This window comes from Xiphophorus hellerii, chromosome 14 (genome assembly GCF_003331165.1).
Source record: "Xiphophorus hellerii strain 12219 chromosome 14, Xiphophorus_hellerii-4.1, whole genome shotgun sequence".
NCBI classification, from domain to species: domain Eukaryota; kingdom Metazoa; phylum Chordata; class Actinopteri; order Cyprinodontiformes; family Poeciliidae; genus Xiphophorus; species Xiphophorus hellerii.
Genome location: NC_045685.1, coordinates 9099132 through 9117634, shown reverse-complemented (window position 1 = coordinate 9117634; position 18503 = coordinate 9099132). Strand labels below are relative to the sequence as shown.

Sequence of the window (18503 nt, the reverse complement as noted above, 5' to 3'; positions counted from 1 at the left end):
TTGGATTTTTTTCTGATCTAAAACTCACCCGAATCTCCTCTCAGTCCTTTTGATCCAGGGAAGCCTGGTTGTCCAGGGAAGGAAACGCCTCTCTCTCCTTTCTGTCCCGGCGCACCGCGGAGGCCTGGGTTACCCCCTATCGTCATACCTGGATGGAAACGGATCGTGTGTCATGTCTTTTGCTGCGTTTAGCAGTTCCACTGCTGATTTGCAGAGCTTTACCTGTTAATTCAATATTCCTGTAAGATTTTGGTGTATTTTGCTCCGTCACATAAATAGTTAACAGGAAATAAAAACATAGTCGCAGTCACATCAAGTAAAATGTGATAAACACTAAAGAAAAAGAAAAAATAACTATATTTAAGCCTGTAATGATAAATTTAGCCAGACGATAAATTGTCTCAGACTTTATTGCGATAAACGATAATATTGTTATTTTGAGGCAATTTTCAAGTAATATAATCGTAATGGCATTATAACGCAACTAAACATCCTGAAAGATCAATAATCTTTTAATTCTAATGAATATTTAACTCTGGATCCGGATTTTAAATATCCAAAACAAATAAACAAACCAACAGAAACTACAAATAAAATGAATCATGAAGTCTCTGTAAACAAAACTGCCCTTCAAAAAAAACAAAAAAAAAGCGTGCCGGTTGAGACGAAAGCCAAGAGACTTTTGAGATCCAGTTTTTTGGTAGAACGAGAGAGAGAAAAGCAAGAAATTAAGGAAATGCACCATGCCGTGTCAGCATGGAGCCGCTCTGATCTTGTTGTGAGGCTTTCATGAACTGTAACTGGGAATTATCTCCATCCACTCAAGTTCCCACTGATGTGAGAGCATCCTCCTCCTTGTGTGTGTGTAGCTAGTGGGGACGGTACCCTGGATGACGATCACGGTCATTGAGCTCAAAAGAAAAGAGACTCGCCCTGATGCCTTCTGTTTTAGAGTTGGCTTTGAACCATAATCAGTGGAACATTGACCAACTCATGCGATGCATACCGATATTTTTGACGATGTCACTCATTAAAATGTAATGTTTGTTCTCAAACTGGTGACTGTCTGACGTTGTTGTGGCTTTTGTGGATGGAAAAGTCTGTGCATGGAACCGAGTCTGTGCGTATTGAGCCTAAACAAACGTTTTTACTGTTTTAATTGAATCACTGAATGAAACAAACTTTTTCTTGACATTGGAATATATTGAAACGCTTATCGGGATGATTTTAGACTACTGAAAAAACTTTATTCAAAACTTTAGTATTTAATAGGTAAAGGACATGGCCAGAAGTGTAAAAGGAGAATCATTTAAAAAAAATGAAACATCTCTATATAGCCCATTTCTACGTGTATTTTAGATTTTGCTCTTAGAGTCAAAGCAGGATTCTAGCTGGGTCGCTCCAAAACAAAATTTCATCTAAATCTACTAACAGTCATTTTAGTATTTGTTGCTATTTGTGTTGAGTTTTGAGTCCTTTGAGTCCATCAATGGAGATTTAACCATGAAATCTTTTCTCTGTATTAAATGTTTTGGTTGTGTGATTTAAAGGAAGGTCTGGAGGTTCAAAAATGTGTTACAGCTTGGATGTAATAGTCTAGCTAAAGTGGGAGCTTGTGTGTTCTTGCCTGGGATTCCAGGAGGGCCTTTTGGACCGGCGAGGCCATTGAGCCCGTCCAGCCCCGGCGCTCCAGACAAACCTGTGAAGAACGCATCGTGAGAGCGTCTACTGAAATGACTGCATCGTAAAACTGACGTTTGCTTTCATGTTACCTTTAAAACCGAGGCCACCTGGACCTCCGGGCAGTCCCGGGGACCCGTCTGGTCCTTGTCTCCCAGGGAATCCGGGCTGACCCCGCGGCCCCTGGAACCCAGGTGGACCTACAGGAGAATGAGTGACAACATAACTACCGTCCTCCAACGGACAAAGTACATCGAGTCGTCTTTCATCAGCTTCGTCTTCGGGGTTCGTGTCTCACCCATCGTTCCGGGACGCCCCGTTACACCGGGACTGCCCTTTTGTCCATCGGAACCTCGGCGTCCTGGAAAGCCGCTGTCGCCAAGGGAACCGTCGATGCCTCGAGGGCCTAGAGAAACGTTAGGTCACCGTTTACTGGGAGGCCTTCTTGATTTTTTGAAACCCAACTCAGCTGCTCCATCAGCAGAACTTAAAGGACAAATATGAAGATGTTTCTTTTACTGTGACCTTTGAATGAAATGTGACCCGTTTAACTTTTGTAAAAAACGGAGTTGGGTCAAACTATTCTGATAAATAAAAAATTAGGAGATTCAGAATTCTATAGGTTGAAGCTACAAAACAGCCATTATATGAATATACAGTATATTTTAGTTTTTTACTTTTCTATTTTTTAATTTTTTATGCTTTGAGGATTTTCCTCCCTATAATATTTTAATGATCACTTTCAAATTAGCCTGGGTTTTATTTTGGGTATATTACAATTGTTTTTCCACTTTCATTTATTTATTTATAATGTTTTATTTGTTTTTTCAGTTTCGAGCCTTTGAAGGATTTTATAAAAAATTTAAATAATTAAAAATGTAACTAAAACATTGTCTGACTACAAAACACCCAAAACAAAAATTATACATTTAAAAAATATACAAGATTAAAATAAAATTATAACAGGTCCGTTTGTTGCTATTGAGCAGTTCAGAGATTTTATTTTGTATCGCTATATGAATTTATTTCTTGATTTTTGTCCAACATGTCATTAGAATGTTACAAGTATTGCAAAGTAAGAATATGACAGTAAAATGTAAGCAGGTATTATCAGCTGATATCCAGGAGTGTTAGGAAATTCTATGTTACAACTTTCTAGTGTTAGAGTTGGGCAATATGGCGTAAAAAAAAAAAAAAAATCTAAAACTTTTGTTCTATATCAATTTCAGATTATGTTTCCCTCACTTTCTTTTCTTTAAAACAAATTAAAAATGACAGAAAATATTTTCTGAAAACTTGCTTTTATTTCAATTATTCCTTCTGGGAGTTGATCTAAATCTAAAGTCAAAATAAATGCAAGCTGTAAATTATGCTTGTAAAACAAAATGGTCGTCTGTGGGGCGTGTTGGCCTCACTGTGAACTATGGAAACCCCAAATGAAACCTTCACACATAGAAAATTCGCCCAGCCCTACCTTACAGTGAAAAATCAAATCTTACCCGGAAAACCCGAATCACCAGGCTGGCCTTTCACTCCCGGTGCTCCAGGATAGGCAAACGTCTCTCCAGGTGGACCTGATTAACCAACGGCGCGTCCTGATTATTTATCATTTTCATGAGCAAGAACTGATGCGTGGATTGAAGAAAAGTCGCCGCGCTCACCTTTTGCTCCGGGTCGACCGAATCCTCCAGGACTTCCAGGGAATCCCGGCGACCCGTCTTCACCCTGAAGAAGCAGCGATGAGAACTTCAGCCCCACCACCTTGATCGTGCTGGACGCTTATATGCGGACCAGGACTGTTTCTCCTCACCCTCTCTCCCGTCACGCCCGGGAATCCCATGATTCCTCCTTCCCCCTTTGTTCCAGGGAAGCCCGGCTGGCCGGGCCGCCCGGGGAAACCCGGCTGTCCGGCCTGGCCTTTGCTGTCCACAGGGAAACCGGGACGTCCCGGAGAACCCGGACGACCAGGCAGGCCAGGGAGACCCTTGTCACCTGGAAACACAACGAGGAGGGATGGCATTTATGGAAGATGGAAACTCAGTCAGCTTAAACAAAAACTGGTAAATACATTTTCTCAGTGTTGAAACCGTTTCCTAAACTCACCACATATTCATAAACTCATTCAAAATAGTTCCTTTTCAAAATACAAATAATCTTTTCCTTCACACCATGAGTTTATCAAGCCACAGAAAATCTGATTTTGTGTGTTTCCTGCTCTGTGGAAATGTTTACAAAGACAAAAACAGCCAGGTATAACTCGTCCTTTAGGAGAATAAAAACTTAATAAAAGAAAAAAAAAGTCAAACTTTGTAAGATTAATAGTAAATAATAATATTAGTATTTAATAATAGTAAATAAACTTTCTTACATTACATAATGTTTTGAATATTAATTAATTTATGTTTCAATCAGTTACTCGGCACTTGAGTAGACTTTTTACCAAATACTTTTTTTTACTCTTACTCTTCTTGGATGGTTACTTTTTACTTTTACTTGAGTAAAAACATTTTGAAGTAGTGCTAATCTTACTTGAGTAAAGTTTTTGGCTACTCTACCCACTTCTATTAAAATATAACGGAGATATAAGTTAGTCTAGAGAGTTTCATGGATAACAAAGTCTTCTGAAGTAGGAAGATGTTCTTGGGTATTTGAAGGAAATGAACAGTTGTTTTTTTCCTACCTCTAGGTCCAGGAAAGCCCTGATAGCCGGGGGCTCCGACGCCCCCTGCTGGGCCTTTCTGCAAAATAGGAGCGGAGCCTGGAAGACCAGGGCGGCCTGGGTTTCCTCCGTCACCTGTGGGGGATAAAGGAACGTGTTTGGTTATTTTTACCGCTCTCTGTCGATTGAGGTCATCCTTCGTGTGATTTCAAGCCAAACAGTCATCATCCCCATCCCTCTGATGTTCACCTTTCAGTCCAAACCGTCCAGGACCGCCGGGAAACCCATCTCTCCCACGGTCTCCGGGAAACCCTTTCTCACCGGGAAATCCTGGATTTCCGGGACGACCCGGTCGTCCGGGGAAACCCGTCAGTCCCGAGAATCCTCTTTCACCTGCAGATTAGACCGAACCTTTTTACTGATACGGACCGCGCAAGTGAGGAATGGACCGGTAAGCGGATCCTGTCCTCCCTACCCTTTCTTCCCGGCGTTCCGGGTCTTCCAGGAATGGTTCCCGGGCCTGGCAGTCCAGGGGGTCCCCTCGGACCTGTTCCTCCGTTTTCACCAGGGAATCCCGGGGTTCCTTTCATTCCAGCGGGGCCCGGGAATCCTCGATCTCCTGGCTCACCTTTTCGACCGGGATTACCTGACGAAGGCGGAGGGTGGGGATGAGAACGGATTAGACCGGGCTCAACTTCCGGGAATCTAAATAAATGATAAAAACTTAATATGCAACTTATTTAGATCTGGAACAAATGAGTCCATGAAGTAAAAAATAAATAAAACAAATAAAAACTTACCTTCTTCAGGATGCATCAACTTACCTCCAATGAATTAAGTTTACAAAGAAAATACAGCAGAAATCAACTCAACAATCACTTTGCGTCTAAGTACCAACACTCGCTGGCTGCGTGGCAGACTGCAGGAAACAATGTAATTTATTTCTTACATTGTTTTCTTGGTTTTTACAGTCTATATTTTGCCCCAGCTGCGCTACATTACACAGACATAAGCATGATGCACTTCATTTGGATACAGAAGGTATCCAGAGATTTCCGGTGGTTAAGCAGTTATCGAAACAAGTGCGCAATTTACACAGATGCACCAATTTCCCAGCAGGAAGTTGGAATCAGACTCTTAATCCTGTTCCAATTTGTGAGCACAATGTAACAAAACAGGCCGTTTCTTGCTAGCAGCAATGAGTCTTTAGCATATGGCATTGCTAGCTTTGAGAGAAGCTTTTATTCTGATGTGCGCCCAGAGCCTGTTTTGTGCGGCCACAAATTGTAGCAATGTTACAAATTTGGTCCTGCTGCAAACGGAGCTGACGCGTGAACGCTCTCTGTCGTTTATTGGGATGAGATTTTCAATGAAAAATTGATATTTTTGTAAATGGAACATGTTAGATACTGTACAACTCAAAGTGTATTTTATTCTGGTTCTGGTCTGCTCTGCATCCCCAGAAACAGAAACACGGAGAAGCAGCATTCAGCTTCTACGCACCGCAAATCTGGAACAGACTTCCAGAAAACCGCAAAGCACCCGAAACACAGAGTTCCTTTAAAATCAGGGCTGAAAACCCAACTGGGTAGCGTTGATTCAGTGGAACTTTGATCAACATATTTGATGTGTATTTGCAGCGAGGATTTTGGCGATGTCATTGACAAAAAGGCCAAAAACACGCATTTTACTCATGGTTTGCCATTTACATAATTATCTTCTTTGTTTTGGATTGGTAGCTGATTCTGTCTCTCTGCTACAAAAGAAAACTCTCAGAAATCTGCCTTTCAGTGACAAAATTCCTCAAACATGCGTCCTGTCGAACATCTTAACCATTTGTTTTAATTCATCCATTATGGTGACAACAAAAGCTCTCAGCTGGCAAATTAGACACTTCTAAAATATTGTATAAATCCCGGAGAAGCGGAATCAGTGCATCTGTGGTGGTTACGTACTTGAGCCGTCTCTGAGTGCAGTTCCAGCCTGTATTAGCGCGGCTCCGCCACCTGGGGTCTCCAGTAGTGACTGAGCTGCCCCTCTAACAGCTAAAGTTTAATGTTCTTAAACAACAACAAAAAAAAAACAGAACTCGTTTTCAGCACATCTGCAATGCAACGTTAGTAGATGTCAGACTAAGCTAAAATTGCCATGAGTTTAGATGTGCTGAAAATAACAAGTCTTTCTAATTAAGAGTGCAAAAAAAAACTTTGGCAGCAGCGATGAAGCTAAATAGCATTTGAGCAAAAGTCTCTTGGTAAACACACCTACTGAATGTGACCCAGCAACAACAAAAACAACAACAAAAACAATATTTGGTACTGATTAGGTGTAAAACTGAAACATGTGGGTTAGATCTGGCAGCAACCCCCCCCCCCCCAAAAAATAAACAAAATAACACACCGTTCCATACTCTTTACATAAATTCATCATGAAAATAAAGATCTGATCATCAAAATAGTTGTTTTGATATTCGAAAACGTTCATTTTCCTAATGGAATTGAATATTTGAATACAACATCCATTTATCCAACGAATGTTTAAAATCAATTTCTGGAGGTTTTGTTTGTTGCTTTCAGGAAACTGAACAGTCCGAAGCAATAATGACTCGTTAATGTGATAATAGTTAAGCTATTATCACATAGCTTCATCACATAAATGATGAATTTATGTGCACATCTTAGTGGAACGGTAAAAGCAAGCACATACTTTCAGGGATTATTTTGTCTCGGAAGCTCTCACAAATAAAATATCCATCTTCAGTCAAAACCTGGAGTGAGTCTTTGAGTGGAGTGGGAGTGGGATCAACTCCTTCCCTTTTGAGACAACGTCCAGGTCAGAAACCTGCACACTGCAGACATACTTCAGACCTGCTCTACGTCTTCGCTAGCTCTTCCTTGACGACTCGTTTAAAGCTGCAGTACGTTTCTTTTATTAAAAAATTAGTTTTTTTAAAAATACTTGTTAAAATTATCATTAAGTTGTGACAGTATATGAGAGATAATCTGTAAAAAAAAACAACAAAAAACAACATTTTCTTCTCTCAACGCCACCAGTACTAGCTGCTGAAACAACCAATCAGAACCCGAAGCCATCAATCCCTCCTCCTGGCTCTGATTGGTTGTTCCTGACCAGAAGCGACACAGTGTTGCAGTAGCCTTGCAGGAGGTGGATTAGCTTGATTTTTTCACAGGTAATCTAATACCTTACTGTCTTGACATGGTGACAGTTTTAACAAATATGGAAAAAACATATTTCTATAAAAGTTACATACTGCAGCTTTAAAGGGGCACAACTGTGACTTGAAATAATCTGTATTAAACTCCAACTAAGCATTGGAATAGCCAAAAACCCATTGAAATATCAAAAGCAGAATTAAGACACCCTGACACCCAAAAAAAGACTTCAAAAATAACTTCTTCTTGTATAATCTAAGTAAATGGAGTGAATTTTCATTGTGTTTGTCTAGTCTACTTATAAAAATAACACAAAGCGTTTTACACTAGAGCCATATTAACACAGTCGCACTCACAAGCTGCGTTTCCATTGATCACATAATTGCACAATTTGACACTTTGAAGATAAATTCGCTTAACTGAATGCCAGTTTCGAAAAAAAACTGTCATTTTTCGCTAAAACGTTTTGCCGCTAGGTTTGTTTCCCAAAACTGCAAAGAAAATGAAAACTGAGTCATCACACGAGTCATGTGATCAACAACCACATGTTTGCAAACCACAAAGGGAGTGTTAGGAGGATGATGATGGCTTCATGCGCGACTTTAATTCTGTTTCCTATTTAACGGAAACACCGCGCCTGCAAAATTGGGCTTTTTCGACACTAGCGGGATATCGACAAAGTTTTGCGCATTACCTGTGATGGAGACGCAGCGACCAAACACGAACACACTCACACACTGACACAAAGGCCGGTAGTCGAACATCGACACGAAGCCGGACGAAGCTCGAGTCGAACCCGCAACTCCTCGGGTTGCGAGTTCGACTACTCGTCCTGTGAGAAACTGCTAAATTAGCTCAAGTAAAACAACTTCTTTGGTAATTTTCGACTGAAACAAACACCCCCCAAGAACAGACTTCCTAGTTTGTGCAGATGGACATTTGTTTGTCGCGTGGTGATAAAAAGCCTGCAGGCGGTTTTAGGGTTTAAGGCGTGAGCAGCAGAAGCATGCGGACAATTAAAGCAAAGGATGGAGAGGACAGTTAAAAATAAATAAATAAATGGAAAAAAAAAGGTGGGCAATGGATGAATGGGGAGAGAGTGTCTCACCTGGGCAGCCTACATCGAATGACCCAGCACCAAGAAGTAAAAGGTGGAGAGATGGAGAGGATGCATGGAGGTGATGGTGGTGGTGCATGTAGAAAAGGAAAGGATGATAGAAGGGGTAAACAAAAAAAATGGAACAAGGAGAGATACAAAAACAAACAATTTGTTGGGTAAAACGGAGAACTTCAGTCCACAAGACAATAACATGCCGTCTGATGCAGGATGCAAAGGGAATACGATGAGAAACAAGAAGGACGGACGGACACTGGGGAGACTGGAGGGATGAGAGGTGAAAACGTTAGCTGAGACCAAATCAGAAATTTTTTTTTTTATTTCAATTCCACCTGAAAAGTCGACCTAGAGAAAAACTTTACCTAAAGAAAAAAAAAAACCATCAGCGTTCTTGGCAGTGATTTGGAGATTTTGTGTAGATGAAGGTAACATTGTTCCTCACCTAGTGGTCCGATGAGTCCTTTGCTGCCGGGAAATCCGGGTGGACCGGGGAGGGGATTGGTTGAGCCACCTGGAAGTCCGGGAAGACCCGGAATACCCGGCCGGCCATCCACTCCACGCTCTCCCTTCAGACCGGAAACACCAGGCCGTCCATCGAAGCCTGAAGATGGAAAAATATGGAGATATTTCTTTAACTTGCTACTGACATTAACTGCTACAACTCCATTAATAGTCATAATAATAATAATAATAATAATAAATATGTGAGTTTATCATTCCAGTGGCTCCCTCTGAGACCCACCGGGTGATCCGGGTGTTCCTGGACTCCCTGGCTGGCCCTTGTCTCCGTTTGCACCAGGTATGCCAGCCACTCCTGGATCTCCAGGTCTTGCTCCCAGGACTTCTCCAGGCTGGCCTTTGGGTCCAGGAAGTCCTGGAAGGCCGTCTTTCCCCTTGGGCCCATCGTAGTCAACTCCCGGAGTACCTGGAACTCCGGGATCTCCTCTGGGTCCAGGGAAACCTGCAGGAAAGGGTGGAGCAGTAGGGTAAATATTAACATATTCCAGAAATCTTATTATTTGTAATTATTTTCCGTGTAGTTTCTTATGTGTAATTAAGTATTTGTTAACTCAATGCTGCTATTTGACCCTAGAAAAAACTCTCAAAAGACAGATTATCCAACTAATGAATAATGTTTATTCATAGAAATATTTTTATTTATAGTATTTTAAGGCTCCACTTCTCAAACCAAAGTTCTGCTGTTTTAGGTTGTTTATAATGACCAACATTATTTCTCTTTGCTAAAAACCAGAATACTTACTGAGAACAACTAACTTTCTTCACATTCAGAAGTTGACATACATTTATCAGTTGTAAAAATAACTGTCTTTCAAACATTTTGGGTTTCCTTCCAGAAAGAAGTTTGGTCAGATTTACGTTCAGACATTGAGAGAAAAAAAAAAAGTGCAAGTCTTTTTATTTTGTGCAAGTAAACTTCTGGTTTCAACTGTATCCATTCGTGTCCAAGTACAAAAGTTTAGTTTATCCTACAAGCAAGTTCTAGCAAACTGAACCTGGAGGTTTTGATCACTGATTGGTTGACGTATTTAGTCAATTTTCACTTGTTACTCACAAAATCTTTCCGACCATCTCGTGGACTACAGCTCATGGTGGAGCCCTAAGCAGCACCAGCTTACCTTGTGGTCCTGGTTGGCCTCCAAAACCAGGATCTCCCTTCTCTCCCTTGGGGCCAACAGACCCTCGCCTTCCAAAGGATCCCGGGAAGCCGGGCGGACCTTGGGGGCCTGAGACAGAAACCGGGTTGAGCTAGACTCAAACAAAGTCGTTTCTCCGGCAGACATGCGAGCCTCTCCAAAGGCACCAACTTAAACAGTTATCATATTAATATAGAAATGATAAGAATTATTGTTACCTGGTCGTCCAGAACTGCCAGGATAACCTTTTTCTCCAGGTTCACCATATGTGACGCAAGGTTGACTATCGCCTGGTAGTGGTCACATACAGGTTAGTACTCACACCTTAAGTACCATAATACTCATTTAGAGGAAACAAAATGGGATTTATCAGTTAGAGTTCCCTTTAATTTTGTAAATAAATACACACTTAACAACTTATCTACAAGAAAATCGTACCTGCTCATTTACAAAAGAATCATACGACAGAAATCTACCAAAATAAGAGCTCACAACTAAACTGACTGGTAACTAGAATCCCCTCACATGTCAACAATCACTCAGTCCGAGTTCAGATGAATAGCTCCTCTGTTTGCAGTGCAGGTTGTCAGTCGCTTCCATTCATGCGTTACTTGATAGGGTTAATTTCAGCTTTTAGCCGTGAGGGCAGCGAGGGTAAACATTGTTAGTAGCAAACTGTTTGAGTCAAAGCTGCGGGTCGAAAATGAGGAGCTGGTAGGTTAAACGGTTTGCGTCCGGGCTGGGAGGGCGTCTGAGGATGGCGAGCGGTTTCCTCCTCGTCCGATGAATGTAGTAGTTAAAGTAGGCGTTAAAATAGGTGGCAGATTTCAGCAGCTTTGATTGGAGGAAAAAAAAAAAATAGAACGAATGAATGTGATTGTCCAGTGACTGCGACCACCCGCTCCACTTTACCCCAAGTTACGTCCCAACGCGACTCTTCGTCATAGAGATCCGAGACTCTGCCTTTCAGCGGAAATGACTTAAAAAGGAAGTTGCTGGTTTTGTTTGGCGGAAGACTATATTGTCCAGTAATCACCTGCTCTGTCTGAGAAAAATTTAGAGTATTTGCAGAAAAGGTTCTCCAAGAAATTAGCAGCTGTTAGCTACATGAAAGTCCCTTTAATGAAACTACAAAAGCTACAGACACATTATAATAACGTAGTACATCACTGTTAAAAAACTTTACAACCATGAAAACTCTAGAATAACGTATACCAACATCCACCAGCTTCACCTTCCTCTGTTATTTAGAAGTAAAACAGTTATTTTGTATGGCTACATCTTCATGGCTTATAGACAAAACCTCCCCATAGTTATTAAATACATAGCTGTGTCCTTTGTTAAAAATGTTAGACAGAAAAAGTACAATTAACTAAACTTTTTCAAACTTAAGATGAGACAGAACATTAAAAGCTTTTTGGCTTCCTGAGAACAAGCTAGCAAGCTGGTAAGCTAGCAAGCTAATGAGTTAGCAAGCTTCTTTCTTTTGCCTGGCAGCAAACAAGCTAGCTTGGAATAATATACAAAGTTAAGATTTTGTTAAGTGCATTTTATTGTTGACTTACTGGAGAGATTAAGTGAGGTTTGTTGTAATTCCTTCAGACTGAGTTTAGTCTTTCCTCGGTTTTGTGTTTCTTGCCACTTTTTGTATGTTTAGTTGCAGTTCATTGACCGCATATGTTTCTCAGTGTATATTTAATCTTCAGTTTACTTAAGTATGTTCATATTTTATAGTATAAAACATCCAACTTAATATTACTATGCCTGCATTTGCATATTCAGCGACCAAAAAGTTGAGTTAAAGCTAAATTAGCATATTTGTCAATTGTATTATATCTTGATAAGGCTTAAGTTATCAAGTGGGTCAAGATTTATGGTCACAGGAAGATGTATTCATGGTAAACCCCCCCCCCCCAAAAAAAAACCTCTTCAACAAATTAATTCAACAAAGGCTATTAATTAGACTAATAAACAACTACTACATACGTAGTTATATAGTAACTATTGTAGTGTCTTTTCCCCATGACTGCTTATTCACGGATATAAATGTTTACATTTTGGTTCAGTTTAAATTCATACAAGAGGTCGTCTATTTCAATTCCAAGCTTACATGCCTCCACTGTCACAAACCCAGGAAGCCACAGCCATTATGAGTTTCTTAAATCGCAAATACATATTTTTAAATGGTTTGTGTTGACATGTGGTTAGCTAAATGTTTCATATATATGTTGTCCATTGATCAGATTAACTCTAGCTACTATGTGAACATGAATAACCCCTCTGATTCCCCGGTTTCTCCAAGTTAAAAAATAAAATAAATTTTATTTTGGCTTCGTTTACGAATCCACCGGTTCCACCGCTAACGCTACATAATCTGTCCCCATTGTTACTCTGACTGGTGGTGGAGGAAGTTAGTTACCCACCCGTTCCCTCTCCGGCGTCAATAACCCCTCCACAGCGGTTGTCACCTGGACAGATACACATGCACAAGGAATGTGAGACAGATGGAGGGACGGGAGACGGAGAGAAACGGGAATGGATGTGTGTTTTTAGAGAAAGAGGGCCACAAAGGATGGCAGCATACAAAGCCAGACGAGGTCATTTGCATGAGCCAATAATGCAATTAAATAGTTTTTTTTTTATCATCAAACAGTTACAGGCAGTCAGATCAAATCAATTATTTCAAGGCTCATCCAGTTAAGGCAGAAGCATACTGAGATGCTCGGTTCAGTTAAAAACAGACTATTATCATCATCAGCAGAGGAGAGAGAAGGAGGAGGCACAGCGAGGAGCTGGCCGCCGCATCTGCCCTTTGGTTCCCTCATTCTCCCTCGGTTCCTGAGAGTGATAATTCAAGCAAAATCAATCAATGTTTAGCATTAGCATCCTGGGGTGAGAGCACTCATTCATACTGCAAATAAAGCCCAGCAGGTTGCTGATGTCTTGTGTTGTTTAGTCCCAGAGAGGAAGAACCGAGTATCGGTCTTTTTCTTGACGCAAACCTGTCCAATCCGCGTTTGCTATGCTAGCTTGATAAATTTTACTGACAGCCATTTCAATAACTTATTCAATAAATAATTGAAAACCTGTTTAGATTTTATTATGAAAAATTATGATTAAGGGTGCATTCATACCAGCCCTGTTTAATCCACTTTAATTGAACTCTAGTTCATTTGTCTAGGAAGTCTGGTCCGTTTGCGGAGGTGCGAATGCGCAATCGAACTCTAACGCGAATCAAAAAAGCAAACTCTAGTCCGCCCAAAAACCTAGTAATCGCTTCAGTTAAAGTGAACTTTGTTGTGGTTCAAATGCATATATGGACGCAAGCGGACCCGAGACCGCTCCAAAAGCAGGAAGTGGACTATAGCGCAGGGCATTCTGGGTCAATAAAAAAAAAACAAACGCCTGAGTCTAGAGCTAGCGGGAGAAATGACTTGTGGTCTTTTACTAATGACAAAAGAGAAATCTTACAGCCGCTAAAATCTGACGCTACTCCATTTTTGTTTACATTTACAGAAGAAGGAAGCTGTGCTGATGTCTTCTTCTGAGGTTTTTGTGTCGCTTCCTTCAGTAGTTCTTGGTGCAGTGCCACCATAGGTGAGGGTGTGAACAGGTTTTTCCATTAGTCTGGATTGTTTGACCAAATGCAGTGTGAAACCGAACCAAACCAGATGATAATGTAACAAAAATTGCAATTTTGGTCCCCAATTGAACAGAGTCTACCGGTCTATGAGATGTGAAAACAGACTTATTGGATTCTTTTTTTTTTTCTCACCTCCTCTGAGACTAAAGAAGCACAGCAGTTGTTTTGCATGTCAGTAATTACTGTATCATCATTATGCATCATTCACTCAACTAAAGAAGCTTGCGGATTATCGATTATTGACTGCAGATGAGTAAAAGCGCATTATTACAGTAGTTAACAGCAATCTGAGGCATGAATGGTAGGGATCTGCCTGACAGAGAATACCTAAAACACGAGCCTCAACGTCTGAGTAGATCTTCGAGAGTTTTAAACCTTCAACAAGGAAGACCAGGTGCTATGTGTCCGCTTAAAATGTAATCATGTGATTTAGTTTGTGACATTAGACTACGAATGTGTGATCTAACCTGGGGGGGAGAGCGTGACATTGAATTCAATTGGCCCCCACACACTTGTCATCACTTACCTTTCAGGCCTGGTGAACCTGGCTGTCCAGGAAACCCAGGGAACCCAGGCTCTCCTTTTTCACCTCGAGAGCCCGGTATGCCGGGGTAGCCGAATCCAGGATCGCCAGGGGCACCATAGCGACCTTTGGCTCCAGAAAATCCTGGGAAACCCTTCTCACCGATTGTGCCAACACCACCAACACCCTTAAGAACAATCCAGAAATAATAATAATAACGAAAAAAGAGCAAAAAATGAAAAACATCAAGAAAGTTCATGAAAAATTAGCAAAAAGTGAATTGGATTTCATTTGTTACAAAAGACCACAAGTTCTTACCGGGGGTCCTGGGGGTCCAGGGAAGCCAGACAGACCGTCTCTGCCGGGGTTTCCTGTTTCACCTGTAGGTCCTCTGGGTCCAGATGCCCCTCGGTCTCCCTTCACCCCGAAACTGGGGAAGAAGGGGGATTCCCCCTTCTGTCCTTTACGCCCAATTAATCCCCTCTCACCCACACGACCCTGCAGAAAACAAAGTTGCCAAAGTTGAAACTTCACAAACTTGTGCTTGTTCACAGGAAAATGATAGGAGGATATCAGCTACAACATAAAAAAAAAATAATAATAATAATGAAATGCTACTTACAGGCGCCCCTGGACCGCCGTTGAAACCAGGAGAACCCCGGTTACCGGGCTCACCTTTAGGCCCTTGCAAGCCAAAGTTGCCTCTGGGTCCTTGAGGTCCAGGTAACCCAGGCAGACCTACTCTTCCTCTTCCTCCTCCTCCTCCACAGTTACAGTCACCGAGGTCACCTGAAGGATGCAGGGATTGAGACATAAAAAGTAGCACCATGTGAGGAGAAAAATAAAGATGGTTACACATATAAAGTACGTAATTATATAAGTAATTATTACGTCACAGTATTTGCTAACAAGGTCAAGGACTTCCAGCTAACCAATTTTGCGATTTTTTTCATTTCTCACTCCAATTTTGTAGTCCAGGTTTAATAATGCTGAAGCTACAAGTGGACAAGCCGAGTTGTTGGGTTGATGTATTAATACCACACAACACGAAACACTTCAACGGTGAGTGCTTCAGCAACTTCTGCCTGCATCAAGGAGGATTTTGATTTCTGACTGAGACCTCGGTCCTGTCTATCACTTCTGTCTATGGAAACGACGAGCACAGCAAACCAGTAAGCTGTAGCTAACGCTAAAATGACAACAAATGTTATATTAGAGGTGAATTCATTGTGTTGTGTTGACAGGATGTCCTCGCCATTGTTTTGATAGCAGTTAGCATGCAGCCTTCTGCTTATATTTGGGCTGTGTGCTAGCTGTTAGCTTCTTGAAAACATAAGTGAGAAACTCCTTTGTGCTTTGAACAGCTTTATTCCATAAACAGCTTGTCATTGTTCAGCTGTTTAGTGTCTCAGGGAAGACATTCAGTGGCGTTCTCAGTGCTAACGTTAGCTAAACTCATCGACTACGTTGAGACCTTGTTTACAAGACGTATTCATTCGTATTGTGGTAGCATTTTATGGCTAAAGCTTGTAAGGCTGAATGGACAAGTCTTCCATTGTGAAGATCTTTCAGCCTATTTGGGAATAAAACGTTTGTGCGCCACTAGATAACCGTATCTCTGCTTTCAAACTACAAACACGCTGGAACAGGGTGGAGTGGAACGTTCTGGCAGGTTCTTTTGAAGAGGACGCACCAAAACGAGTTCTGCATCTAATAGTAAATCACAATTTTCTCAATATTTAAAAACAATTTGGACATGAGTTAGCAAAACATACAAACACATGAATGCTAAGGCCATATAATCTGAGGAGATACACTGCAATTTTATTTAAGTCGGGCTTCATTTCAGCAGAATCTTGCTCTATGTCGATTTTCTGGGGCACCGACATTTTATTGAAAAGACAGATAAACTCTTAATTCAACCAAAAAGTAGAAAAGTAGTTTTATGGATATACATTTTTAAGCAGCTACTGTGCTGTTTGGGAACACATTATTTTACAGAAAATCAAATGAATACGTTTGAGTTTGAGAAAAGCTTATTTTCAATCAACACATTTGTTTATGCACACCTCTAAAGCCTTTAACTCCTGAGTTTCCTGGATATCCCGTTTGGCCAGGCGGCCCTGGGAGTCCAGGGCGGCCTCTTTCGGTGGTATCTGCAAACACAAACATGCCAACTCAGTCGAAATAATAAGAAACTTAAGCTCAGCTGCACTGATTTATGTTAGGGATAACAACATGACAACGGATGACAATTAATTTGTGTTCTTGGGAGAGGAAGAGGGAGACATTTACCCTCCACCCCCAAGAAACAGGAAATCAAATCTAGAAATAAACCAAGACAGTGCAAGGGCAGCAAAGTTTCACAGTGCAAAATCAGGGTTAGTTGGCTCTGGTTTTCCATCAGGTTTGAGCTGCTGGTGCAAGAGGAGAGGCTTCTGGTTAAAAGCATTGACATTTATTTTTTTTTGACATGATATTAAAAGTTACAGCGCCCTCCATGATATTTATCAGCCGTGGCAATGATGTGCAAAAATCTCTATTGTCATGATGAACTCCTTTTTGTTCACCATCAGCCTCATCAACGTGGATGCTTTTCCACCAACGGTTGTCATGGTTACATCGACACTGGAATGGCCGAGTGTCCTTTTGACACGTGTGTGAAGGAGCTGGCCTCCTTCACGTTTCAGTTAAACTTAAATTACAAATGAATGCTCCGATTTACGTAATAAAAAGTGAAGTAGAAATCACAAAAAATGTTTTGATTTATTTATTTTACACGTCTTTACCCGGGGTGGCCATAAATGTGGAGGGCGCAGTAAAACACCAACGCATTTGGCAAGTACATATTCAGTGGTTTTACATTGATTTTCATAGCTGAGAACTGCACAATGCACACCCTAGTGCATTTTGGGTCAAGCTTAGAACAATAGAAATACATACTGAACAAGTGTGCAAATTTTGCTTTTTTTTTGTTTTGGCATACATTCACTGCAATAAAAAAATAAATAAACAAATTAGAAAAGTTGCAGTCATGTGTTTTCATTTGACTTTATTTACGACTCGTTTCCAAAGCAGCTCTCACGCCCCAAACCTTCATGTAAAACCAGCGACATATGTTTACAGCGGGTTACACCTTGTGGCCAAAGACGAGAAAAGCAGCTTGGAGTAGAGAGACACTCCTATCCAAGTCTGAAGCTCGCAACAGCCTACACTCGCCACTTAATGCTATTCCCTGCAAAGAGTACAGCGAAAAATAAGTAAAAAAAAAAATCAGCATTTTGGTAGGGAAGTATTGCAAGATGAAAGATGATTTGAATGTTTTTTTAAATTATTATTATTACAGTTGTTATTATTTGAAGAGCAGAATGTTGCCATGGCGCTGCATTGGGGTACTTGAGGAACTAACCTGTGGGCCTGTCAGGAGGATACCTATCACAGGGGTCCCTGGGCCGGCCTTAGACAACAGTAAAATTCAGACAGCTGTTATGGTTTAGAAGTTGCTCTCTGTCGTACCTTGTATTCTTGCTTTTAGTCAGCAAAAAAGAAAACTTGTGTCACACCGATCTCAGCTGTGGTACAGCATCATGCGTACAAAGACAAATCAATCACACAATGAAAACAACTTGAGCTGTTACCAGCTGGAATAGTCCTCTTCACAATCTGGAAAGGGAAGGAAAAAAACAACAACAAAGATTTAACATTTGGTTCGGTGGAGGGATACCTGAGTTGTCTTGAGGACCTGGAGGACCCGGGAGACCAGGAGGACCAGGACGACCAGGAGGACCATCAGGTCCAGGGGGACCTTGGGAACCCTCAAAGCTGTAAATTGGTTCGCCCGGGTTACCCTTGTCTCCTTTTGGCCCGGTGCCACCAGGAAAACCCGGAGGTCCTGGACGACCTGCGCACACAACATATTTGTTGTGTACAAAGAAAGCAACAGAGTCTTGACCAACACAAAGTAGAGCATAATTGCACAGAACAAATAAAGTTTCTATTTTCACGCGAAGAGTCTCGTGATTTCCAGACTCAACTATCCAGAGACTCCAGGTT

General features: G+C 41.2%; 1 protein-coding gene across 6 annotated transcripts in view; it reads right to left on the bottom strand.

Moving 5' to 3' along the window:
• col4a6 (collagen, type IV, alpha 6) overlaps positions 1 to 18503 on the bottom strand; it is a 124258-nt gene that overhangs the window by 6705 nt on the left and 99050 nt on the right. For 3 of the 6 annotated variants that reach the window (XM_032582572.1, XM_032582573.1, XM_032582574.1), the window contains exons 20-41: positions 18175 to 18351; positions 17860 to 17907; positions 16520 to 16606; positions 15073 to 15239; positions 14769 to 14948; positions 14454 to 14637; positions 12708 to 12752; positions 10503 to 10574; positions 10267 to 10374; positions 9372 to 9590; positions 9072 to 9230; positions 8621 to 8629; positions 4815 to 4985; positions 4589 to 4732; positions 4361 to 4474; positions 3491 to 3672; positions 3342 to 3405; positions 3180 to 3254; positions 1979 to 2086; positions 1773 to 1880; positions 1628 to 1699; positions 29 to 148 (exon numbers count right to left, since the gene is read on the bottom strand). In XM_032582572.1, the coding sequence (XP_032438463.1) occupies positions 29 to 148; positions 1628 to 1699; positions 1773 to 1880; positions 1979 to 2086; positions 3180 to 3254; positions 3342 to 3405; positions 3491 to 3672; positions 4361 to 4474; positions 4589 to 4732; positions 4815 to 4985; positions 8621 to 8629; positions 9072 to 9230; positions 9372 to 9590; positions 10267 to 10374; positions 10503 to 10574; positions 12708 to 12752; positions 14454 to 14637; positions 14769 to 14948; positions 15073 to 15239; positions 16520 to 16606; positions 17860 to 17907; positions 18175 to 18351 (2613 nt within the window). The remainder of the gene's footprint in view (positions 1 to 28; positions 149 to 1627; positions 1700 to 1772; positions 1881 to 1978; positions 2087 to 3179; positions 3255 to 3341; positions 3406 to 3490; positions 3673 to 4360; positions 4475 to 4588; positions 4733 to 4814; positions 4986 to 8620; positions 8630 to 9071; positions 9231 to 9371; positions 9591 to 10266; positions 10375 to 10502; positions 10575 to 12707; positions 12753 to 14453; positions 14638 to 14768; positions 14949 to 15072; positions 15240 to 16519; positions 16607 to 17859; positions 17908 to 18174; positions 18352 to 18503) is intronic. The other 3 variants (XM_032582575.1, XM_032582576.1, XM_032582577.1) reach the window with 3 other exon arrangements.